The 24,396-nt window shown below is 47.1% G+C and overlaps 3 protein-coding genes across 5 annotated transcripts; 1 reads left to right on the forward strand and 2 right to left on the reverse strand.

Moving 5' to 3' along the window:
- Positions 1-4,555: 4,555 nt before the first annotated feature.
- On the forward strand, positions 4,556-6,903 carry LOC120678242. Of its 2 annotated transcripts, none has more exons than XM_039959392.1 (2): positions 4,556-5,480; positions 6,171-6,903. In XM_039959392.1, the coding sequence occupies exon 1, from the start codon at positions 4,880-4,882 to the stop codon at positions 5,459-5,461; it is 582 nt and encodes a 193-aa protein (XP_039815326.1). In that variant the 5' UTR covers positions 4,556-4,879; the 3' UTR covers positions 5,462-5,480; positions 6,171-6,903. The 2 variants fall into 2 exon arrangements, with proteins under 2 accessions (XP_039815326.1, XP_039815320.1); XM_039959386.1 differs by having other exon boundaries at positions 4,559-5,476.
- A 305-nt stretch (positions 6,904-7,208) lies between these two features.
- Positions 7,209-11,730, reverse strand: LOC120678259 (enolase 1, chloroplastic-like). The gene is made up of 7 exons (XM_039959402.1): positions 11,193-11,730; positions 9,128-9,435; positions 8,766-8,920; positions 8,360-8,677; positions 7,742-7,888; positions 7,601-7,651; positions 7,209-7,485 (listed from the first exon to the last, which is right to left on the reverse strand). Exons 1-7 carry the CDS (start codon positions 11,576-11,578, stop codon positions 7,420-7,422), a joined length of 1,431 nt encoding a protein of 476 aa, XP_039815336.1. The 5' UTR covers positions 11,579-11,730; the 3' UTR covers positions 7,209-7,419.
- A 4,455-nt stretch (positions 11,731-16,185) lies between these two features.
- LOC120678270 (pentatricopeptide repeat-containing protein At1g52640, mitochondrial-like) lies at positions 16,186-20,423 on the reverse strand. 2 transcript variants are annotated; one of them, XM_039959411.1, is made up of 5 exons: positions 19,176-20,357; positions 18,095-18,148; positions 17,716-17,739; positions 17,587-17,629; positions 16,186-16,601 (listed from the first exon to the last, which is right to left on the reverse strand). In XM_039959411.1, exons 1-5 carry the CDS (start codon positions 20,313-20,315, stop codon positions 16,480-16,482), a joined length of 1,383 nt encoding a protein of 460 aa, XP_039815345.1. In that variant the 5' UTR covers positions 20,316-20,357; the 3' UTR covers positions 16,186-16,479. The 2 variants fall into 2 exon arrangements, 1 of the variants encoding a protein (XP_039815345.1); XR_005676472.1 differs by lacking the exons at positions 16,186-16,601; positions 17,587-17,629 and having other exon boundaries at positions 18,590-20,423.
- Between the last annotated feature and the right edge of the window lie 3,973 nt (positions 20,424-24,396).

A 24,396-nucleotide genomic window follows, 5' to 3' on the forward strand; every position in this document is an offset into this window, starting at 1 on the left:
TGACACCTAGTGGAGCAATAAATGATCCGGCCATTTTTTTCTTGTTTTATTTTTTCTCTCGTGTGTTTTACTATTTTAGACATGCACGCTAACATTGAATGCAAATATATCCACTAGATAGCCAGATGTACACTATTTTTATTGTTTCTTATCTATTTTGTCTGGATAATCTCTGATGCTTCAAAATGCATTTGTACTTTGTTTTTACTTCTTTTCTTTTTCTTCATATGTTTATCTATTTTTTCCATAAATTTGTTTCTCTAATTCTTTTCTCCTTTTTCCTATTTCTTTCCTTGCACTTTTGTCTAGTCCTATGTTTCTATTTATTAATCGTTCTTTCTTTTCTATTATGAACCTAATCTATATTTGATTTTTTTATCCTTTATAATTGATATCAACCATGCTTGTTTCAAATGTTAATAGATGTATACTTACCTATTATTATTGTATAAATATTTGTTCACATTTACGGCCCTGTTCGGCTGGTGGGTTTCCAGCCAGCGCCGGCTCCCGTGCTCTCCTTGGAGACGCTGCCCCCACCGTGGGCCCCCACAGGCTGCCACAATTTGCCGCAGCACGCACCGCCCAGCGCTGGCTGGAAACCCGCCAGCCGAACAGGGCCACGATTGAGTCACACTAACCGTATATTAATTTATTTGTATTGTAGACTTATAAATTGGGGTAAGAAATAATTTATTTTTTATATGCTAACTTTTTAGCGTGTATATATACTTACAAAAATAACTTTTTATGATGTAGATGCATTTGTCTTTATGTAAAATTATTTATTTGCGTGTAAATAATTTATTTGTAACACCAAATTATTTGTTCCCTTTGTCAATTAAATTGTTCCGTCATGTTGACTCATTTGTTCGTGATATTCCTTTTAATTATTTATCCTATACAATCAAATGTTCGCAATGTGTAATATTTTGTTCGTTGTATATTATTATTTGTTCGCTACGTGTAACTCTTTGTTCGTGGAAAATAAATATTTGTTCGTATTGTTAAAATATTTGTTCGCAGTAGCCGAAATTAATTATTGAGTATTAAAAAAATATTTTTTAAAAATATTATGCAAACATAGGCAAGTATGATCCTGTTTTGAAGATCTTGTTATAAAAAAGTTAATGATATAATTCAAATTTAATTTGGATACACGGTTCAAGATTTATAGTTTTTTTAAGTTCTAAACTTTCTTGCATGTGGGATGACATCACCAGTTTTGTCTTTTTTACATGTATGCGCCGGTTGTTCTCTATCTTGAATGATTGCAGCGGATCAAATCTGCATCTAGATTATTGGGCTGGCAGCTCATTAACTAAACGTGAAAAATATTTCTTCGGGTGATGGGTGTCCGAACCATCGCCTTAGGTGATGTATAACCACTCCCGTGGGGGTCGGGGCTCCTATCTATCTTCTGTATTCATTTTTAAAGTTTATTTTGACACAATTATTTACTACAAATATATTTAACATTTTGATAGAATTAACTCAATATTTTATTAAATATATTCAACATTTAGCTTTTAAAATATTAAAACTGTAAAAAAAATATTGAAATTGAAAACATAAAATGTTGAATATACTAAAATAAAAATATTGAATATTTTTTCTCCATGAGCTAGGTGTTTCTTCTCCGACGGCGGCGTACGCGGGCGCGACGGCGCGTGTGGAAGCAGCAGCACTACCGCAGCGGCGTCGGCGGCAAGCAGCAGCGCATAGCGGCACGCGGCGACAGCGGCAGCAGCAAGCAATAGCGTCGCGCAGCAGCCGCAAGCAGCAGCACGCCGCGCGAGGCGGTCAGGCAGACATGCGGGCTTGAGGAGCAAGAAAGATTAGGGTTGAGAGATCCAACAAATAGAATAATTTTCACGGATTTCAAACATTGGAAGATGAGTAAAGAAAAATCTTGCGAAAGATATATAGAATTAGCGGTGGGGGCTCGACAGGTCGTGGGTAGGCTGTTTATTGTATGATTTGTATCTAAAAAATAGACTGTTTATTTTTCTTTTTTTTACATATACTTGAGAAATATCTGTATCTGTATATATAAAAAATTTACAAAAGATAATGGGTATTAAACCGAATACCTTTTATGCATAGTGGGATGACACACTAATTAGATAAACGGTAATGCTAGAATTAGAATATCTGGCACACAGGAAGAAAAAATCAGACGTTCCGACCCATATTACAAGAGACAAGTATTGATGCTGCAATTATTGTTTCTTTATGTTGCCCAGCGAATGTTGTATAAAACATGATATTAATGTTGCGGTGAAAATTTTCCATCCTGAATCGAATATCAGAATCATTTGTATACATATTTTTTTATGTTGCGAGTGTTGATTTCCGATGTTGTAACTATTTATCAATATTATAACGGTCTATCCAATGAAACATTCAGAGCGTACGTCTGAACGCTAGCAGTACTGTTAGTAAACATTGCCGAATCCTATAAAGTGAGCAATGCAATGCAAGTGCATGTACGGGGATAGTGCCATCTGCGTTTTCTTTTCTAGTTTATAATAATATTTAGAGAAACATTTGCTGCAAAAAAGTACTTCCGGCTTGATTTTCTCATGATGTATTATAACGTGAGTGGCTGAGTGAATTCCCTCGACGCAATAAAAATTTTGATGGCTTTCCTCAATGTCATAGAAATTTTAGAATTCCCCTCGGTGCAAAAAAAAAAGGGGATTTAAGAAGAATCAACTTATGCTGAATGGCATTTTTGTGTCGCGGAGGTTGGGACCCGAGCTAGTCGATGTATGCTTGCACACAAAAATGGAGAGGGAGATTAGAACGCAGGTGCGAGGGAAATAAGAGAGATGTGATGAAATTATATGTGCACCTGATTGATGACTCCGCACCTGCGACCCCGTGCTTCATCGCCCGCACGCGACCGCTGCCCGCCTGCTGCACGTCACCGCGTCGAAGATGGAAGCACGGGTAAATGCAGACGGCCGTGCCGATGCGTAAAAGTATAGCCGGACTAAAACTAGTCTTTTATCAAAGTTATTTGGAGATTTGCAAGTTTGCAGACACTTCACACGCGGGGCTTCTATCTATCTTGTGGAAGATAGATAAGATATTCATCTTTAAAGTTCACTTTAGTCCAATTATGTGCTGTAAATATGTTCAACATTTTAATAAAATTAACTCAACATTTTGCTAAATATATTCAACATTTGGCTTTCAAAATGTTGAAATTGTAAAGGCCAAATGTTGAAATTGAAAATTTAAAATGTTGAAAATACTAAAATAGAAATGTTGCGTGGGTGCGGCACAGCAGCAGTAGCAACAGCGCGTAGTAGCACGGAGCAGCACCGCCAGCCCAGCAGCGCGCCGCGCCGCGCAGCAGCAGAGCAGAGCAGCTTGCAGTGTGCAAAATGCAGCAGCAGCATGCAGTGCAGCAGCAGCAACGAGCGGCGGCGGTGCGCGGCGTGCAGCAGCAGCAGCCGCGCGCAGCGAGCAGGCGGTCGCGGCAATCGCGGCGGGCAAGCGGCCGCGGCTGGCGGAGCGGCGGCGCCGCGCGGCCGCCGCGCGTTCAAAAGGCGGCGGCGGCGCTCACGAGGAAGGGGGTTGGAGGAGGAGGAAGATTAGAGTTGAGAAGATCCAACAGATGAGATGACTTGCACGAAGATGGAAGCACGGGTAAATGCAGACGGCCGTGCCGATGCGTAAAAGTACGACCGGACTAAAACTAGTTTTTTTTACCAAAGTTATTTGGAGATCTGCAAGTTTGCAGACACCTCACACACGGGGCTCCTATCTATTTTCTGAAAGATAAATAAGATATTCATCTTTAAAGCCCACTTTAGTCTAATTATGTGCTGTAAATATGTTCAACATTTTAATAAAATTAACTCAATATTTTGCTAAATATGTTCAACATTTGTCTTTCAAAATGTTGAAATTATTTGTCTTTCAAAATGTTGAAATTGTAAAGGTCAAATGTTGAAATTGAAAATTTAAAATGTTGAAAATACTAAAATAGAAATATTGCGTGGGTGCGGCATAGCAGCAGTAGCAACAACGCGTAGTAGCACGCAGCAGCACCACCAGCCCAGCAGCGCGCTGCGCAGCAGCAGAGCAGAGCAGCTTGCAGCGTGCAGCGCAGCAGCAGCAATGCGCGGCGGCGCGCGGCTCGCGGCGCAGCAGCGGTAGCGGCAGCAGCAACGCGCGGCGGCGGTGCGCGGCGTGCAGCAGCAGCCGCGCGCAGCGAGCAGGCGGTCGCGGCAATCGCGGCGGGCAAACGGCCGCGGCACCGCGCGTTCAAAAGGCGGCGGCGGCGCTCATGAGGAAGGGGGTTGGAGGAGGAGGAAGAAGATTAGAGTTGAGAAGATTCAACAGATGAGATGATTTGCACGAATCTCAAACACTGGAGGATGGAGAAGAAAAAATCTGTATATGATTTCCGCCTCACACACCTGTGCTCCATTCAATTCTACAATGGGCCGGGCTCACGGGCTGACCCTCCTGACCCATCATCGAAAGCACACAAGAAGAAAAGGCGAGGCACGTCGCATTTTGGGCCTCTTATCCGCCTCGAAGCGGCCCATTTGGTGAGTGAAATCGCTAGAGCCTGCCGCCTGGTGCGGCAGCAGCAAGACGAACGGAGCGCCGCCGTCCGCCGAGGCCACCCGCCACCTCCGTGCCCGAGCCCCCGCCGCAGCGGCCTCACCGCGCCGCAGATTTGCCCGGGGCCCGCCGGCCGCTTCTCCTTCCGGCCCTCCCTATCCCATCCCACGAAACCAAACCCTAGCCGGGACCGCCAAAGCCGGTGGGGATGGGCGGGTCATGGATGGCATGAGGGCGCCGGCTCCTTCTGATCCCAATCTCCCGACTTTCTTCCGTTGGTGCCTTTGGCGGCATGGCCGCCGCCTTTGCCTCCGGCTCCGGCTCCGGCTCCTCCGCTCGGGATGCGGATGCGGCTGAGAGGGTATCGCGACTTGGGAAGGAGGTGGAGCTGGAGTGCGGCGACATCTCCGCCTCGCAGGAGGACCTCCTCGCCCGCGCCCCCTTCCTCGGCGGCGGCGGCGGCGAGGAGGAGGAGGAGGAGGAGGCAGAGGTGTTCAGCACACCTCCTCTTACACAGGACCAGCAGGGCCAAGGGGTAGAAGAGGAGGAAGATGCCATCACCATGTGCACTCTCCCGTTCACCCAGCCTTCCCCTTCGTCCCCTTCCATTCCCTCATCGGAGGACAAGGAGGACCAGGAGCTGTCCATCTCCAAGCCGCGGAAGCCTAGGGTTTGCACGAGGAAGGTGAGGGGCGCCAGGATCAGGACTCCGACACCTAGCCCGAGTCCCAGCCCTGACAATCGCGGCACCAGCAGCACCGGTAGCATTGTTGATCCTCTATACAGGGCCGTGCTCATGGTCCCCACAACTCCTGCTCCACCCACCGCCGCCGAGGACCTCCTCGCGCTTGCTCGGAACCGCGGCATCTTCTAATCTGCCTATTTCACGGTCAGTAAGCAGAGCACCCCCATATTGTACCGATCAATCCCTTATATTTTTGTCGAGACAGTGTCTGTCATAATCCATGTGCTAATATTCTGTAAGTGGCTTCTATGCACCATATAATGGACAGGAGCTATGCTGTCTAATCTTTTATGTTAATGTCGACATGCATTCTTTACCTGGGAAATATTGAAGCAAGTTACTAGCATATTGAGCATGTGCAAATGGCTGCAACTAACTAGCCGTGAGCATTTCATCATTCATCTTCATTGATGCAGTGTGATGTTAGCAGTAGAGCATTGTGAGATATCATCATATCAGTGCTGACTTTGTCGTTTGAAGTTCTGATGACATCCTGAAACTGACAAGCCTGGGACTAGCTGATACCAACTAGTTCAAAGAACTGTTATAGACTGATAGATCTTACACTAGTTGTTGGACATCTCCGTTTCCCAGACTAACTGCCATGGCTGTGAAACAACTTAGTTTCTCTGTCCGTCTGTCTGATATACTGCATTAGAAATGAATCCATCCGTTTCATAAGATACCGTGATGACAGCTGGGAGCCTGGGATAGAAATGGAACTGAGATGGCGTTTCTGTTCAAAAAAAAACTGTAATAAATGTTTCCGAATCGTGCTAGCATTCATTGCAATGGGAATGAGCAAGACCCGACTTTGTTTCGTTTATCTCTGTAACAGTGTGTATGGGATCACATCAGGATGTACGGATTGATGAACTGATCGGATAAACAAGGAGAAGTCTATGCATCGATCTATCATCCTAACAAGACAATGCAAGATTCAAAGAAGGGCCACAGAGACCTGACAACACCGACAATGTGCTGATCCAAGAAGCTGATTTGTGAAATCTTGGACCTTCAGTTCTACAGTTGATCAGGCATCTCCCAAGGAGTTACCTAGCAGCTAATCATCAAAGAAGATCCTTACGAACATTTGCCAGAGCATTGCACTCCAGCAGCTAAGCACTTGGGCTGATGATAGAGCCTAGTCATCATGATTTGCTCGCCATCGCTGTAACCAAATAACCAATCATGCCTTGCCTTGAAGAACTCTATACTCTATGTATAGCAATGAACATTTGTCAAGCGTTATGTTTCGATTGCCACTGGGATGTATCTTGTGAAGCTTGCTACGTTCAACACCAGTCTAGTTGGTAGATACTCAGACAGTGTATTGGTTCTGTATAGCTGCTCAAACAGTGTACGGTGGTTGGAGTGGTTCTGTGTAACTGCTCAAACAGTGTATGGTGGTCACTAGCATATTTGTTCGCAGCATTGTGACTGCAAGATCAAACCTATTTGATTAGAGTACCGAATGCAATTCTCTCATATTGTATTAACGACTGAATTCCGTGGAATCCTCGATATGAGAGAATTGCATTCAGCTAATTTATATATAATTTATTTTAGGATACATAGTTTTTGTTGTGCACTTAGATATGCGGCCTATAATTTGGAACAAAGAGGGAGTAGCACGTTCTCAGTTCTCATCTTGCATCAGTGGGATTTGATGAGCCAGCGCACTATTGCTATGCTACTATCTAATGCACATCACCGTTGCTGGTCTGGAAAATGTGGCTCAAGTTATTACCAGAATAGGTCGTTCGCCCAAATTGTTTTAAGTTATTCCAACAGCAGTGGTCAGTTTCATTGTGTGTTCGATCTGGCATAACTGAAATGCACTTATAACCAGCCTTTCTGTGCAAATAAGATGCACTTGTGCAATTCATATGGTGCCTTTTTTCTAGTTGATGCCAGTGCAGACGTTAAGGTTCATATAGAGATAATAACCCCGCAAGAAAACTGGGATGACTCGTGGTGCATCGTACATGGATGAATGGCATAACTTGCAACGGTCTAGTGCTTTTATTTCTACTCGACAGTACAGCCAATTTACGCTCTACTACATCCTGAAGCCTGTATAGTTCTTATGGCGACCTGAATGCTTCCCCAGCATAGCGCACGTTGCCTAGCTCCTCTTCGATCCGCAGAAGCTGTGCAGAAACAGAACATAATGAAGATGATTCAAGCAAAACAATAGAGGAAAAAGAAAGTCTACAAAAAAATAGAAATATAACAATGGAAGTAAAATCAGGATGATGTTTTTACCTGATTGTATTTTGCCAGCCTCTCGCTACGGCATGGAGCACCGGTTTTAATCTGAAACGTACAATTGGTTTCCGTTATGATCATCTGATGAACACCAGCAGAAATATAATGTGACAGCAAGGGTTTCTGGTGGACTTTTACCTGCCCACTAGCTAAGCCAACAGCCAGGTCTGCAATGAAGTTATCTTCTGTTTCACCACTTCTGTGGCTGACCATCACACCCCAGCCAGCAGCTTTCGAATCAAGAGCAGCTTGAATTGATTCAGTGACAGAACCAATCTGGTTCACCTGGATTCAATATCAAAAAAGACGTTTAGTGTTGTAGTGCAAGGATATCTCAACATAAATCCTGTTTGGCATGTCATAATGTTCTGCACTGTAAGGAAGCAAACAAAAATTGAAGGTAGATACTGCATTGCATCACATACCTTTAGCCTATTCGTTAATATCAGTAGAAAGAAACTATATTTATCAGCTACATGCCTATATTACAGCACGGTTGCCACATCCTACACCGACTATGCTCGCCAAATATGATAAAGGTAGGGGGTGCAAATTGGTGACCCTTAGGTGCACCTCCAACCCTCTTTAGCTCAAAGATTTGCGCTACTTATCCAAAACTGGATCTCATTTTGAAAAAATAGCACAAATATTTGAACTAAAGATGGTGGAGGTGCACCTAAGGGTCACCAATTTGTACCCCTAGATAAAGGTATGAATATTCAAAGACCACATCAAAAGATAATAGTAAATGGTTACCTTCAGCAATAGAGCATTGCAAGCCTTCTTGTCAATAGCCTCCGCTATACGTTTTGGGTTTGTGACAAGTAAATCATCACCAACAATTTGGATATCAACTGAGGACTGCAATGAAGCCCATGAGCTCCAGTCATCTTGATCAAAAGGGTCCTCAATTGATACAATAGGGAAGTCCTTGACGAAATCTCTGTACAGATCACCCAGACGCTGGGCTGAAAGAATATGGGCTCCATCATTAGGCTGATTCTTGAAGTTCAGGTCATAGCTTCCATCCTTTGTAAGGAACTCTGAAGCCGCAACATCCATTCCAATTTTTATCTGCATTAGGATCTCTTTTCAGTATTAAACAAAATAGAAAAGATCAGTCAAATAAAAGGCTAATGAAAATAGTTAAATGGTGTCACACCTTTCCAGTATAGCCTGCCTTCTCAATGGCATCCATAAGCAAGACAAGGCCCTCTCTGTTGTCTTGAACATTAGGAGCAAAGCCACCTTCATCTCCAACATTGCATGCATCTTGGCCATATTTTGCCTTAATAATGCCCTTCAGGGCATGGTAAACTGTAAATGAACCAGTGAGACTGGAGAGAAAATTACCAGCTAACGGAAACAAGTAGAAGCAACTGTTCCCAATATATTTGTTTACTGATATAATGAAAATGACTATCAGCTAGCATGTACGCTGAAATATTAAAGTGTGACACGCATAAAGTAGACAAATTAACTAAAGTATACCTCCTTATAGAAAAACAACAAAAGATCATTTACCTTCACTCCCCATCCGAAAAGCCTCAGCAAACGAAGTTGCTCCAACGGGTAAGAGCATGAATTCCTGCATGGCTAGATTGTTGCCAGCATGGCTGCCTCCATTTATTACATTGAAAGCTGGGACAGGCATGACAAGCTCCTTAATTCCTGCTAGCTCCTGAATATGTTTATACAGAGGAACTCCCTTTGCACCAGAGCCTGCCCGGCATACACTCAAGGAGACTCCAAGAATAGCATTGGCACCCAGCTTTGATTTGTTCGGAGTTCCATCAATGTCTAGCATGATTGCATCAACATCGCTCTGGTTCCTGATAAATTGTCAGGTGCAGTTGGCATTAGATATGACATAGCAACTATAAAGCCAAAGTTGGTAAATAATTATGTTGTAGCACCTTCCAACATGTAAGCATATATCTGCATACAAAATGTCAGTGGAAATAGCATCATATACTCTAATTGCCATTTTCTTTTACATCCCTTCTGATGGCAATGAAATGTATACGTGTAACTGGTAGTGCATAGCTTTGCTCCCTGTGTCCTTTTAGGTAATCTATACAATTTTATTACCATTAAAATTATGTGGAATGAAACCCACCAGAAATGGTGGTTTCACATATCCAAAACCATTTTATAACTTAGCATAAGTTGTAAACATCATTTGGATGCCAATAACTTTGGTAGTATATTAAAAAAAGATATGATAAATTGATACCTGAGGAAATCATGCTCTCTGCATCATAGAATAAATAGCACAGAAGCTTCTAGACAAAACAGTCTTTGGACCTTACCATACAACCTGATTAGACAGTGCCGGATGTAGAACTTTTGTGATGGGTGTTCTAGCAAAAGATCATCAAGTTTTGAAGCAGTACACAGGTGCAAATGTGGCAGTTAAACTTATATATTAACCAAGAATGTGCATATTAGTGGTTTGGATTTTAGAAAGATTAAGAGATTAGCCGAAACCTCATGATACTAGATGCACCCCTGCAAACACATAGTGGTTGCTCAAGCTAGAATTGACTAACCCCATTCCACATGTGTGGTACTCAGATGCAAACATTGAAACATAAGTCGGAGAGTTACTCTGAAAGTTAACTAATCACGCAAAAAAGAGTAACTACACTAAAAAAGCACAGAAGTTGCTCGATAATGGCATGTTCAAATACTATTATCATGCTTGCATGAGAAATGTTTCATGCAGCACCAGAAAATACATTTCACAACAGAACAATTGTAGGTGAAGCACTCCAAGTCTTCAGTGACCGCAACTATATCAATACAAATTAGCATGTTGCGCTAAGTTAACATGCTAAGCCAAGGAACACCAAACTACTATTCTAACCTAATGGCAAACCGGATGTGGCTAATGTAAAACTGGATGTGTAGGATTAGTAGTAACAGCCACATGCGTTGAACAAATCCTATTACTAGTATGAAGCAAGCTCAATAATATTCATGAATTGTCATTACCACCAGAAAAATAGAAACAACTGCCATATTTACTTAGCTAAAAAAAGCTTGAGTGTACTTGTTACTACCCAGTTCTTTGTTTGTTATGAACAAACCCTTAAGAATCCACACACTGGTAAAGGTTCTGTGTCCCGCATCAAAAAGACCAAAACATATTGTAACATGTTACCCAGGACCTTAAGATTCTAATCAAATGTTGTTCATGCATGAAGATAATAAAGTCCCAAAGCACCTAGCTCATATATAATAAAACACACACGCTAATTTGCTCCAGCACCCACACAGCGAAATTCCAGACTTATGTGAATAAACGAAGTATGATATAAGTGAGCATTTCCACCAATTTCACCACATTCGCTTCTAATCCTTACGATTAAAGCTAACCAGAAGATCAGACATCATTGTCAGATAGCAGTCGAACTAGTCACTAGTCAACCCATTAAAGCCCATGGACTGAAGCAGTTTGACCTTGGATCACACACAAATGACACACTATGTTTCCCAACTAACCAATTCGCAGCATTCATACTGGTGATCAGATAGACCGATCCATCATTTGAACATCAACCTGAGATATTGATCTCCAGCTCACCTCACATCGACGCCGACGAGCTTGGGCGCGATGACCTCGTTGATGTTGCGCACGGCTTGGAGCACGCCCTTCCCGCCGTACACAGCCTTGTCCCCATCGCGGAGCTCGAGCGCCTCGTAGATCCCCGTGGACGCCCCGCTGGGCACAGCGGAGCGGTGGAGGCGGCCGTCGCCGGAGACGAGATCGACCTCGACGGTGGGGTTCCCGCGGCTGTCCACGATCTGCCGCGCGCGGATCGACCGCACCGCCTCCGCGCCCGCCGCCGCCTTGGAGGGCGTCGAAGCGGTGGAGAGCGCCGCGCGGATGGCGACGGCGCAGCGCGACGGATTGGCGGCGGCGGGGAGGAGTGGCTTGGGGGACGGGAGGAGGAGGTGGGAGTGGGCCATGTGTCGGACGCGGAAGGTGCCGAGGCGGGGCGTAGGAGGCGGCGGGGGTATGTTTATATGGCGGCGGTGACGGTGACGGCAACGGCGGCGGCGGCGGCGTGGGGGATGTCGTCGCGGCTGTTGGTTGGGCGGAGGCGGCGAGGTGGCGAGGGGCTTTCCGCGAATAAATTTTGAAGGAGGCGGGGTTGGTGGAGGCGACGAGCCGGAGGTGGCAGGCGGGGCCCGCGTGTCATCGAGGGTTTGCCGCCTTGCTGGTCGTCTATGGTTAGGCCAACTGGCCTTCTGGGGTTGGTTGATCTGGAGCGGCCGGTGGAAATGCCGGGGCACGTGACGGAGCATCTGCAGGTCGCCGGGCTGACGGAGCTCCGATGAGACGGTGACTCGTTTGGAACACATCGAAGGATTTCTGTTTGGAACTTGAATTAAGAGCACTTCCAATAAACTCTGTAAAAGGTTTTGGATAGGTAAAATTTTGGAAAACCTTCATCCAACATGCTCTTCATCTATGTCCTCTCGCACTATCTGGCTCGGAAAAATCTCCTCGCCGCTTAGCATCTTTGCTGAGCCCCGCCGCTCGGCATCAGCCGTCCCACGCGCTCCCACCATCCCTGCTGTCGCCGAGTCGTCCCACTGTCCAGCCCTTCCCGCGCATCGGGCGTGGGCGCAGGAGGAGATGGAGGGCCGGCTGTGGAGGGAGGGATGAACAGCGGCGCGGCAGTCGGGGAGGGAGCCAGAGTAGCGCCACTGTTGCCCGCCATTGCCGTCGCTCAGTCTCACCACAAAGTCCTCCGTTTGGCTACCTCCTGCCTAAGCCAAGCCTGCAGACACCACCCCTTGACCTCCTGCAATTCTTGGAACGCTGGCCACACCATCGGCGAAGTGCCTGCTCCGCCCGCAGCCCCATTTCCGGCTGCCCCCAACCCCAATAGAACACACCCTAAGGTAGCTCTCGGCTATGTTGCCCGGATACGCGGATACGAATACCGGTACGCGATACGGGATACTTCGATACGCCATTTTTTCAAAAACAAGGATACGGGGATACGCCAATATATATAAAAAATAAAAATAAATAAAAGTTTCAGGAACTAGAATGTGAGAAAATAGAAGTTTTAGTGACTATAATGCGTTATAAACTCATATATTCATATGTTCTATAATTATTAGAAAAGGGAAGGGGCAAAGGAAAAAAATCCAACCTTATCTTACATGTTTGTCTGTTCCACGAATGGATGTCGGTCGTCTTCTTCCCCAACCTCCGACACACACTCTCTCTCTCTCTTTTTCTCTGTGTAGCGGCCAGCTCCGGCGGCCGCGGCTCCTCCTCTCCTTCTCCGGAGGCCGCGGCTGATCCTATCCCTCTCTAGCGGCCACGCGGGCCGTCCAGAGGCGCGCTCCAGCAGCCGTGGCAGCCCGCCAGCGGCGAGCTCCAGCAGCACAGCACCACCCTAAATAGTGCTTTAACAGATGTGCGGGCCTCTGTTTGGACAGGCCGCGCAGCTGCTGGAGCAGTAGGAGGCATGGACGGGAGGGCGGGCGGAGGTGACGGCAAGGGGCAACGAGTGATGGGGAAGGAGCAGGAGGAGGCACGGGCGGGTGGCCGGGTAGCGGTGACGGCAAGGGAGCGATGAGCAACGGGGAAGGAGCAGGAGGAGGCGTGGGCGGGTGGCACAGTGGCGGTGACAGTAAGGGAGCCGTGCGAGGCTGCTGTGGGCCTGCGGCTGCACGAGTGGGGATGAGAGGGTGGCACAGCTGAATGGAGGACCTTTATACGAGGCGATTGAGTGGTGTTGTTAGGGTTTGAAGGTATCGGACAGGTATCCACAGGTATCCTACGAGTATCCGATTTATTTTTATTATTTGAAAATACCTAAATAGTCCGATACTTACGGGATACGTATCCGGGAGTATCCGTGGAGTACGGGTATCCGATATGGTATCCGATACCGGTACGTGAGTGTCGGGTACCACGATTAGGGACACCCTAATCGGGGTACTAAGATCACTCTATTAGGCCCACGAAGGCCCACGACCTCCTTCCAATCTGGAAGAAAGGAAAGGACTCAAAGAAACCCAACACGCGACCCACGCACACGGTACGGCCCATTCACGCCCCTCTCGGGCCCGCGGGACGATCTCCGTCTCGCTCGAAGGCTCCCATCGGGACCCCCGACTGCGCCCCGCATCTCCGCCTCACTCGAGGCCACCCTTCGGCGCAAGGGACAAACGGCCCTGCCGCTCAACCGCCCATCGTACGGAGGCATTGAATGCCAACCACTCCTCTACAGTGCTCAGGATAGATGGCGTCAGGCCGCCATTCCCCACAGTGGCTGTGACCGGAGTCCCATCCGCCAACTCTGGTCACTGCTCCGCCATCCCAGACGTTGTGGCAGTACTGTGGGACCTACGACGCGGGACGCAGCGTGCTCGGCACTGCTCCCCGTACTATTCTGCCAACTCCGGCCGTCCAGACTCCACCTCGTCACATGTATGGCCCCGGACCCGCCTCCTGCTTGGAAAGGGGTCCGGCGACGCCACGTGCCCCCTCCAAGAGGGAAGCCCAGCGCCAAGCAGCCGGAAGCCCGGACCTCCCCCCTCGAGGGGTCCTGGACCTCCACGCAACCTTTGGACCTCCTAGTACGCACACCGGCACTTTACCCAGGGGGATCCGGGACCGCCGCGTGCCCTGCCACCGCTGGAGCCCGCAGGACCCTGACCTGCAGGGCCCACGGAATGCCACATCTGGAGGACTGTACATCCTACAGCGACGACCACGCCGCCTGCCGGGGTAGGCAGGACGCCGGCGCGATCTCCGCGAGGTCAAAGACGACGCCCAGGACGACCACCACGCCCGACGCCATACCCCACAGTGTACTTCCCACAGTACTCGACTATTCTACCCCCGCTACTCGGGGAGAGATGACAACCTCCGCGATCCCCTGTACATGTACTCGTCCCTCCTTGTATATATAAAAGGAGGAGGCGGGCTCCCCTGAGGGGGGTCGGTCGGTTCTCTAGGCCTTACGCCGCACACAGAGCACGCTCACTCGCTTCTGGCTCCGACATCGCTACTCGCTACGCACAACTCCCTTTCTAGCAGAGACTTGGGAGCCTCCCTCCCTCTCTCGCCTTACTTGTACCCCCTACTACAAGCACTCCGGGTGCAAGATAATACAGTGCCCTCGCACACCCCCTTTGCTGGGCGTACGGCCCCGCGGCCAGAACCAGGATAAACCCGTGCGTTACTGTGTTGCCTCTTGCATCAACATCTGGGACGAGGAAACACACAGCATTTACTAGTTGGGATCCGGACCCCCGGGTCAGGGCACCGACAGTGAGTTTTGCGATGTATCCGCATATCATAGGCTCTCGGTCCCCCGATGCTCATGCACCCTCCCTTGCTTCCATCGAGCCTCGCCGTGGCCGGATTTCGGCTTGGCCCACCGCCGGCCATGGCAAGAGCCACATTGCGAGCCCCCAAATCTTGTTAGGGTCCTTTGCGCAAGAAACTGCCATAGTTGGGATTTGTAAAGTGGGAAATAGAGGGTATGTTGGAGTAAATCTCTCAATATAGAGAGGAATCTGTTTAGAGAGTGAAATAGAGAGAAAACAAAATGGCTACTCTCTTGGACATGCTCGCCTAGCATATCAAATCAAAGATAATCTTGTTATTTGGAAATATTAAATAAAATTTAATTACAAAACTAATTGCATAATCTTTGGGCTAATTCACGTCACGAATCTAATAATAATAATTAATCCATAATTACTAATGTTTGTTGTATCATCACTATATTATTAAGAATTAATTAGGCTCATTAAATTCATTTTAGCATGTGCAGAATGTTTTGTAATAAAATTTTATTTAATAATTCTAAATAGCAAAATTCTCTTATGTGTGATAGGACTAAAGAGCCATGTGGAAACAAACAGGACGCTCCGTGCTCGTGTTGAACTTCTGTATTTGTAAGCTGGATGCGATCTGCACGTGGCCACGTGCTGTACTTGTAGGCAGCAGAGTTCAGATGTGTCATCGTTCATTCCATCGCTGCCACCACAGGGGATAGATTTCTTCCTTCAGTGCACTTTCAAAAAAAAAAACTTGACCTGCAGTGGGGTGAGACCGCCCCACGACATTGTTTGAGAGGTAGAATGACCTTCTCACAGCAAGCCAAAAAAACCGTCAAACCCCTACCCCACCTGTACACGGGGACCCGTCGCCTTGTGAGTTAGGTCGGGCTCCACAGTGCTTTGGACGTGGGACAAGCGAAGGAGTTTTTTTAACCCCAGAGCTAAAATTCGACCCCGAGGGGAATCGAACCCAGGACCTTTGGAGAGTGCCTCCAGCGATGCTACCACTACGATAGCAGGCCTTTGGCCAGTGCACTTTCAAATTCTGCCAGAAAAACGGACTGACCAACGAGACAAATTCGTTGACGGAGGAGAAACGCACAATTTGTGGTCACTGTTTTACAGATCTATACATGTTTACAGAGATTCAATTGGACAAAAACGGACAAACAGCCTGAGTTACCAGCATATCAAGAAGCAGCAGCCTGTACTCACTCACTTGGATTAAGCGTCAGCACCACCCAGCATCAAACCTGTTGTAAAACGGGATACATTTCGCACATCACCTTATCATCAACAACTTAGAAAAGCCAAACAAATAGTTGGTGAGTGATCACAGGGGGAAAACACCAAGGAATTTGCACAAATGCAGAGAGCTGAGTGCCCAAACGATGGATACAGTATTTCATAAGATGGCTCCAGTCTACATAGCTGACAGCACACTCATGCAATGGAGATGGTCCATGGAAGACAATGAATTACTCATAGCTCTAAAAATCTGTCACAAAGTATCCAAATTTTCACTCGCCAGTCTCTAGATCACAGCCAAGTTAAGCAGAATCAGCAGGCTTCGCCTCATCAGGCTTCTTGGCAGGCATCTCCGTGCCCATCTCAGCTTTGAGATCATTGATGCTCTGCTCCAACTCGTCGATCTTGGTTCCCATTTCATCTAGTGCAATGTAGTTAAAGAAAACAGTACACGAGTGTAGATGTAGCTCAGGCAAAAATAGAATTACAGTAGCTCCTACCATCCCCGATGTCCAGATCACAAATAATTGATTCAAATTGTCAATAAGTTAAATGGTGAAGATTGTGCATTTTGATCTTACTATGATAGTGCGATGAAGAAACATTCACAGAATCTTGATAGTGTGATGAAGCAACAATCATGGAATCTTGGTGCATTATCAGGAATTCGAGATTACTACAAGAGTATGTCAGTGATACCTTAATAATAGCTTCATTTAACCATATTTCAGTTTCTCTTGAATACAATGGTAACCGTGCAGTTTCATAAGTCAAGCTGAAATAGTTACACCAGCAAAAATGGCATTTTACTTCGATTCTAATCGCATGTTTCGATTCTGCAGATAGCTAGGCAAAAGAATCACACAATTTTACTCTTGTAAGAAAGATTCTTTCGCATGTCCCAGACTTTTGCTTTATTCTTTTATATGTCATAAAAAACTAAACTAAGAATAGCTTAACCAAAATACAACTAATAAATTCCTATTTTCTATCCAAGAAAACAATAACAAAGGGAGGAGAGTTTAAAAAGCAAACATCAATTCAAACTAGGCATCAAGCTTGGTTACGGCAAAGAAGATTTTCTTGAATTCCAACAAGAATATTGTATGGATAATGGTGAATTTTATATGCATGTATACATGGTTTGTTTATACTTCACATTGAATAGTTAAATAACACAACAAGTTTGCATTAACACACCCAAAAAAAGAAATGTGCGTAATGTTTTCCTTCATATATCAGCATCTGAAAAGCCTAATGGCACCATAAAAAAAATATGGCATCAGATATTTTTATATCAGAAACAAACTGTATCAGTAAAAGACTACAATGTCAGAGCCCTATTTTTCACATTTTCTTTGAAAAGATGAACAGAACAAAAATAGTGAATTGGTTGCAGATAAGGATATTCTTCGACACAATGTTCTGCGACATGGTCTCAAACCTTGTTTGCTGCAATATTCAGCATTCGAGTGAGTGGGAAACGATGGTAAATTATTTGGAGGAGATGGTTAATAAAAACATCCAAAGGCACTCACCATCTGTCCAAGGAGATTTTGCACCTGAAACGGAAAGCGTGCAATCAGAAATTACAGATTCCTCGTTCTTCAAAAGCAAACTACAACTTTACAGCAATACAAAACCAGAAATTATCACAAATACTATATTCGCTGTCTTTAATAATTCAATAGTCTGATTCCTCTTCTTATTTAACCAGTCCAAACTGCATTGCAACTAAATGATACTGGAAGCAGTACAACTTGTATGCTGAATAAAGCATCTCCAATGTTTGTTCAAGAGATACTGATTCTTATGTTTTATCCTACAACTATGCCAGGGAACAGTAAACTTATACATATAAATAATGCGTGTTAACAGATTTTACAATGCGCAACAGGATACAGAATCAGAACTTACAAATGCAGTCATATCTGTTGGGTTCTGCGATGACGGTTCGGAATCCATGTTAGTCTGCAATAGCAATATCAGAAAATGGGTGATACTGTACCAGATTTGCATTTAAATCGAAATAAGCTCAGGCTGGTGTTACATAGCATTAGGATAGCTCTTGGATTTTCACTTTCATGCCAGCAAAGTAAAATGACTGAAAATAAGGAAATGCATGTTCGGTTGTAATTATATTAGACAAGTTCTAGAATTACAAATTGATCAAATATGCAACACCTTAGAGAATACAGAATCATCATAGTAACGGAATCAATCAAGCATCCTAACAGACAAGTGCGTAACAAAAGTCAAAACAGTGCAAGGGGAAAATGTAAATATACTCTAGAAAATACCAAGTAAGAAATTGCAGAGCCAAGTTATGAGTGTCATTCATTAATGGGATCACTGGAACTGTTGTACAAATTAAACCTCCCCTAATAAGGTGTATTGTATGAATTTCATTACCTAACTTAAACGCCAGGGAGGGAACCAGGAAAACAACTTATGGAAGACATAGACACATAAGTAGGCCCTACAATTTTACTCTTCAGTCTCCTATTTTCCATTTCTCCCTCCACTGACTCTCATCAAGGTCAACACAAGAGAATTCATGGTCACTATTCATATTTCTAGTTTCTTCTGCTCTCTTACTGCACATGATACTTGCCAAATCTTGTATTGTGCAGGAAGTGCTCCGCCGCATCCTATCAGTGAGCATCTCGAGATCATCTCGCAGCCCAAGCCTGAGCAGCCTATCCCTCAGCACCTGACAAGTAGCCTGGTATGGCGGGATACCCTCATCCACCATCCTCAAAAAGTAGCTACAGGCCTCCTCTGCTCTACCCTTCTTGCAAGATAACCCATGAATCATTACAGCATAAGTTGCTGCCCCAGGATGGAAACCACGTTTTTCCATTCCATCCCAAACCTCAATTGCCCTATCAACTCTTCCTACAGAAACCAACATTTTCAGAATCATGTTGTAAGAGTGCCGGTCAGGTACACATGAGTCTTTATCCATCCTTGAAATAAGACGTAGCGCCTTGTTCACCTCTTTCAGCTTACAATGTGCATTAAGCAGAGTGTTGTAGCTCCAAATATCAGGCATTTGCTCACGGGTTGCCATCTCATTAACGATATTATAAGCCTCATCAACCTCTCCCAACTCGCACAGTAACCGTATGACGGCATTATACGTGAATACATTTGGTGTCAGGTCGTGTATACGCAACCTATCTAGCACACGAAGAGCAGCTCGAGCATCCTTTGACGCGCATGCAGAACGAAGGAACGGGCCATAAGTGGCAGCATCAGGAACAAGCTTATGGCGGCGCTGCATGTCTTTTAGTTGCACATGTGAAAGCTCAACATCCCCTCCTCGACACAAGGCATCAATCAACGCATTATATGCGGGCACATCAGGCTCAATGCCTCTCTCAATCATTTCATCAAACAGCTTCCGGGCATTCTCTGGATTTGTGACCACAGCCCAGCCAGAGATGAGGATGGTGTAGGTTTTTGCTGAGAGACCGAACTGTGTCGCTGAATCCCTAAAGAAGGCCTCGGCATGCTCTACCAGGCCATTATGCGACAATGCAAAGAGCAGGGAGTGGAGATCGGCGACTGTTGGCAGGAACCCGAACCCCTCCATGGAAGAGAACGCCCGGATGGCGTCGTCGGGGAGACCGGCACGGGCGTACGCGCGGAACAGCAGCGGGAACAGGTCCCGCGAGAGCGCGGAGCGCGGGAGGTCGGAGAGCAGGGAGCGCAGCAGCGTGAAGAGCCGCGCGCCCGCGAGCGAGCCGGCAAGGACGAGGAGCGAGTCCGGGAGGTGGGTGAAGCCCGGCACCGCGGCGGCGAAGAGGAAGAACCGGAGCGAGGGCACGGGCAGGTTGCGGCAGCGGCGGAGGACGGCGGCCGCCGCCGCAGGGGTGAGGCGGGGCGCGAAGCCGTGGAGCGCGGCTCGGAGGTCGTGCCGCGGGCCGCGGAAGTCGCTCAGCACGCGGCAGAGCGCGCCGACGAGCTGCGGGTCCGGGTCGGGACCGGGGCCGGGGCCGGGGCCTGGGTCGGGGAGCGGATCCGGGTGTCCGGGCGGTGCGGAGCAGAGGCCGCGCCCGCGCAGGAGGTGGGCGCGCGGCGGGAGGCGGCGAGGCAAGGCCGCGGCGAGCAGCCTGGCGGCAGCAGATTGCATCTCGCGCGACGTGCCGCACGGGTGGGGGGGGGGCTGTGCAGTGGGAGCAGATTTCGGTAGTGACGTGAGGGCGCACCGGTGCAAACGAAACACACGGGAGACGCGAGGGGGCTTACCGGAGACGCAGCGGGTCGCGGAGGAGGCTGGGCTCGGCGGCGGGCGGCAGGCGGCGGATTCGGAGGCGAGGAGAGGAGATCGCGGCGGCCGTGGGTGCGGCTCCGGTGGAAACGTGGGGAGGAGAGCGGAGGGCCGAGAGGAACAGAGAAAGGGGTTGAGCGAGTTGGGGGAGGGTGGGAAGGGGCTGGAGGCGCGTGTCGATGACGAGCGGGCCCGGGTCGCGTGCTATCCTGCCGAAAGCGGAGCCAGGGTGAAGAAAGGATCACGCGGCAGAGGCATGAGAGGAGAGGGTAACTATCTCCTCGTCAGGTGATTTAAATATTGTATTTCTAGAAATAATTATTTTAATAATACAAACAAATAATTATTTTCTACAAATAAAAAGTTAAATAAAAAAATTAAACATGACCAAACAATAATAATGCAACAATAAAATATTACACATAGCGAATATTTAACTGTATATGATAAATAATAAAAAATAAATATCGCAAACAGTTAAATCAATATCACGAAAAAATTTAGTCTACAAAATAAATAAATGATTTGATATTACGAACAAGTTAGTTACACACAGAAAAATACATCTACATCGCAAAAATAGAAAAAAAAATTAGTACACACAGCATAGACAGATCAACACTGGTGACTTACGTAAATACAAGATCTAAATTAGCTTAAAAGAAGTAAATCTCATATATATATATATATATATATATATATATATATATATATATATATATATATATATATATATATATATATATATATATATATATAGTACTACTATATATATATACACTCGCGTGTAGCTACTCTCATCATTAGTATACCACCGTGTGTATGTTCTCATACTCATTTATTACTTTGAGTATGTTCATATACTTATTCTAACATACTTCAAAAGTATATACATGAAAAATTTCAAAAGCAGTACTATTTTTTAAATATATATGATTATACCTTATTATTAGTATATAAAATAAATATGTCCACATACTTTATGTATGGTTACATACCTAATGTATATACCATCACAGATATTCAAGTATGATCACATACTACATGTACATACCCTTCGTTGGGTCAGATACGTAATATATGATGAGATACACATGTGGGAATAGCTACAAGCGAGTGTAGAATGGAATATATATATATATATATATATATATATATATATATATATATATATATATATATATATATATATATATATATATATATATATATATATATAGACACTATAAAGATCGAAAACAATTGAATTTTTTTTTGCCAAGATTAGTCTACTCATACTCCTCATAAACCACCTCTTCAAGGCCCACTTGTAAGCTAAAAAGTTTGACGAAGCTAGGGACAGACAGATTTCATCGCCCAAGCCAGTTAATTTCTATGCCGCGCCCAATCGCCAATTTTTTTTTTGCACTGCGCCGTCCTCCACCCTCCCTTCGTACCCGCCCGCCCATTCTTCGTCCATCCCAAACACAGCACCCAAATTTCAGTGTGATTGCCCAAATCACGCACTGCTCCCCTCCCTTCACCCCCATGGCGTCCCTCCTCTCTCCTTCCCCGATTCCAGTCCCCTCCCCGGCATTGCTCTCCAGTCCCCTCCCCTTCCCCGCAGCTGCTCCCCTCCCCGGGCGCCCATACCCTCCCCCGGCGCTCCTCCCCTGTCGGCGCAGCACGGTGGACCACGAGCGGCAGCGCACAGGGCGGCAGCATGCCGCACGGGGAGAAGCGGTGCGAGGGGTCACGGGGTCGCGCACGAGGGGCGGTGGTGAGCTTCGCGAGGGAAGGTGGGGGCACCCATGGCGGCGGGGCGCCGCGCCGGCGGCGGTGAGTGGCGAGGCCGCTGCGCGAGGAGAGGTGCGAGGCCGCGGTGTGTGCGGCGCGCGGAGAGGCGACAGGACGGCGAGCGAGGGGTCGCTATGCGAGGATGGCCTCCAAGGTCTACTCCTTCCTTGCGCTGCCACTGACGTCCACTCCCGCCAATGGGTGGATGTCCTCCGGCCCCGGGACGCTGGTGCGGGCGTTTCCTCAACGGCGGGTGTGTGCGGTTGCTGGCCATCGAGATGTTTTGGTGGATTATGATCAGAATATGCAATAAACAACACTAAATGGAGTATCTATAAGGATGGTGAAACATGGATATAAGATGACACCATTATAAACATTGTCAAATGCCAAATTTGACATTGCCATGTTGAAGAGCTCGTCGAGATGATCGAATTGGACACTTGGATCACCCAATTCGGAGTCTGAACGCAAAAGTTATGCAAATCACAAGTTTCGGACTCGTGTTCTGCAGAGGTTGCAGGCCGGCCGGCCTCCGGCCGGCCCGGCACCTTTGCCAAACACATTTTGCCTTGCCACAAGACCACTAGGGACCCTCCAATGGACCCCTATGAATTGGATATACAAGCAAATACAAAAGTTATGACCGAAAGGCCTAGCACATGGATTAAAGGACCAATTTTCAACACTTGCCGAGATCTTTTGGACCGGAGCACCACCATGGACTTCATGCACCCTTTGATCAAGATGTCGGTGAAACGGAGGGCCGAAAAGTGCCAACTCTAGGCCAGCCAGTCTAGGGGAGGCCGGCCGGCCTACAATTTTCAGCGTTGAAGCGAAGCAACCTACACCGACATCTAGAGAAGATCAGGAGCGTCCACAAGAAGGTCGGCACTGAATGGAGGAAATCACAGGCCGGAGGCCGGCCGGCCCCACTTTGCAGCGTCTCGAGCTCATCTTCGCGTGGAAGCTACGTCAACCGACCTTCTTGCGTACACCCGATGTCTCGGCCAAATACCGACCTCTAGCTAGTATAAATAGGTGAAAGGATCGATGGACCAAGAGGGGGGGGTAAATTAGGCCTTTTTCAATTTCTAAAACATAATAAAGCAACCTTAACCTATGCAATGCTAGTAAGGCACCAATTCACCAACCGGATAACTAAGCTACCTACACAAGCTATGAGAGAAAACGAGAAGTAAAGCCTAGCAAGGTAGAGCTAAGTGTAACACCCCTGTGTTAATCATCTCGCTAATCATGAGTTAACTCGCTAATCGTGGACTCAAATTCGTCGTTAACGCTAATCGCGCTCGCGTAGTAAACAGCTACTTAGCTGTGTTCGATCTCGTTTTTGTCCTTGATCCGAGCTCCAATTCAACTTTCGCCCAAAACGAAAGTTGTAGATCTTCTTTTTCTCTACAACTTTTATTTTGGCCAAATTTCATGTTCCCATATGAAAATTTGAGTTTCAACTAGTCAAAATCGGGCTAAAATCTTTCAAACGAAGAAACAGTGTATCTACTGCTCGGCACTGTGCGCTCGCCGGCCATACCGGCGACTGTGCTCGTCGGCGCCGCACCACGCGTCGGCAATCGCGCCCGACCTCGGCGTCGGCGCCCTTATCCTCGTGGACGCCCGAAGCTTCCCGTTCCGTTCCCCATTCTTCTTCCTCGGAGCTAGGTCGAGCTCAAGCGGGCAGAACCGAGCAGGGTCGCCGCCGTTCGTCGCGCCGGCCACGGCTCGCCGCCCCGCTTCGATTCATCGCGCTCCAACCCACTACACCTCGCCCCGAAGCTCGTCCATCTTTCCACGAGCGCGGCCGAGCCCTACCCGGCCGAAATCGCGCATCAGACCACCGTCCACCATTGAAGCTCCGCTCCGAGCTTCGCCCCTCTCGTCGATGACCACCTTCCGGCCTTCCTCCGCGCAAAATCGATCCACGGTGAGCTCGGCCGCAACCCTATCTCACTCCCCGACCCTCTCCCCACCCTAATCCGTGGCCGCCGCCGTCGAAGCGCCGCCGCGCCGCCGCAGAACGCGCCGCCCGCCGCCCGCGACGTCGCCGGCCCTCCCTGCTCCAGCACGCGGACCCCTACCGCGCGCCCCTAGGCCGCTTGGCCACCCTGAACCTCGCGCCGCCCCACCCCGTGGCCGCCCTGTGCCGCCG

Source organism: Panicum virgatum, chromosome 2K (genome assembly GCF_016808335.1).
Source record: "Panicum virgatum strain AP13 chromosome 2K, P.virgatum_v5, whole genome shotgun sequence".
Taxonomy (NCBI): Eukaryota; Viridiplantae; Streptophyta; class Magnoliopsida; order Poales; family Poaceae; genus Panicum; species Panicum virgatum.

Bases quoted from the DNA above. Each gene is read 5' to 3' on its own strand.
- LOC120678242 (XM_039959392.1), top strand. From the start codon at position 4,880: ATGGCCGCCGCCTTTGCCTCCGGCTCCGGCTCCGGCTCCTCCGCTCGG.
- LOC120678270 (XM_039959411.1), bottom strand. From the start codon at position 20,315: ATGCAATCTGCTGCCGCCAGGCTGCTCGCCGCGGCCTTGCCTCGCCGC. The intron at 17,630-17,715 runs GTGAGTGCCTTT...TGAATATTGCAG, and splicing joins AAAATCTCCTTGGACAGATG to CAAACAAGGTTTGAGACCAT. The intron at 16,602-17,586 runs ATATCCTTATCT...ACTACATTGCAC, and splicing joins GCAGAACATTGTGTCGAAGA to TAGATGAAATGGGAACCAAG.
- LOC120678259 (XM_039959402.1), bottom strand. From the start codon at position 11,578: ATGGCCCACTCCCACCTCCTCCTCCCGTCCCCCAAGCCACTCCTCCCC. The intron at 8,921-9,127 runs GTAAATGATCTT...GTTCATTTACAG, and splicing joins TTTTCGGATGGGGAGTGAAG to TTTACCATGCCCTGAAGGGC. The intron at 8,678-8,765 runs GTGTGACACCAT...ATCCTAATGCAG, and splicing joins AGGCAGGCTATACTGGAAAG to ATAAAAATTGGAATGGATGT.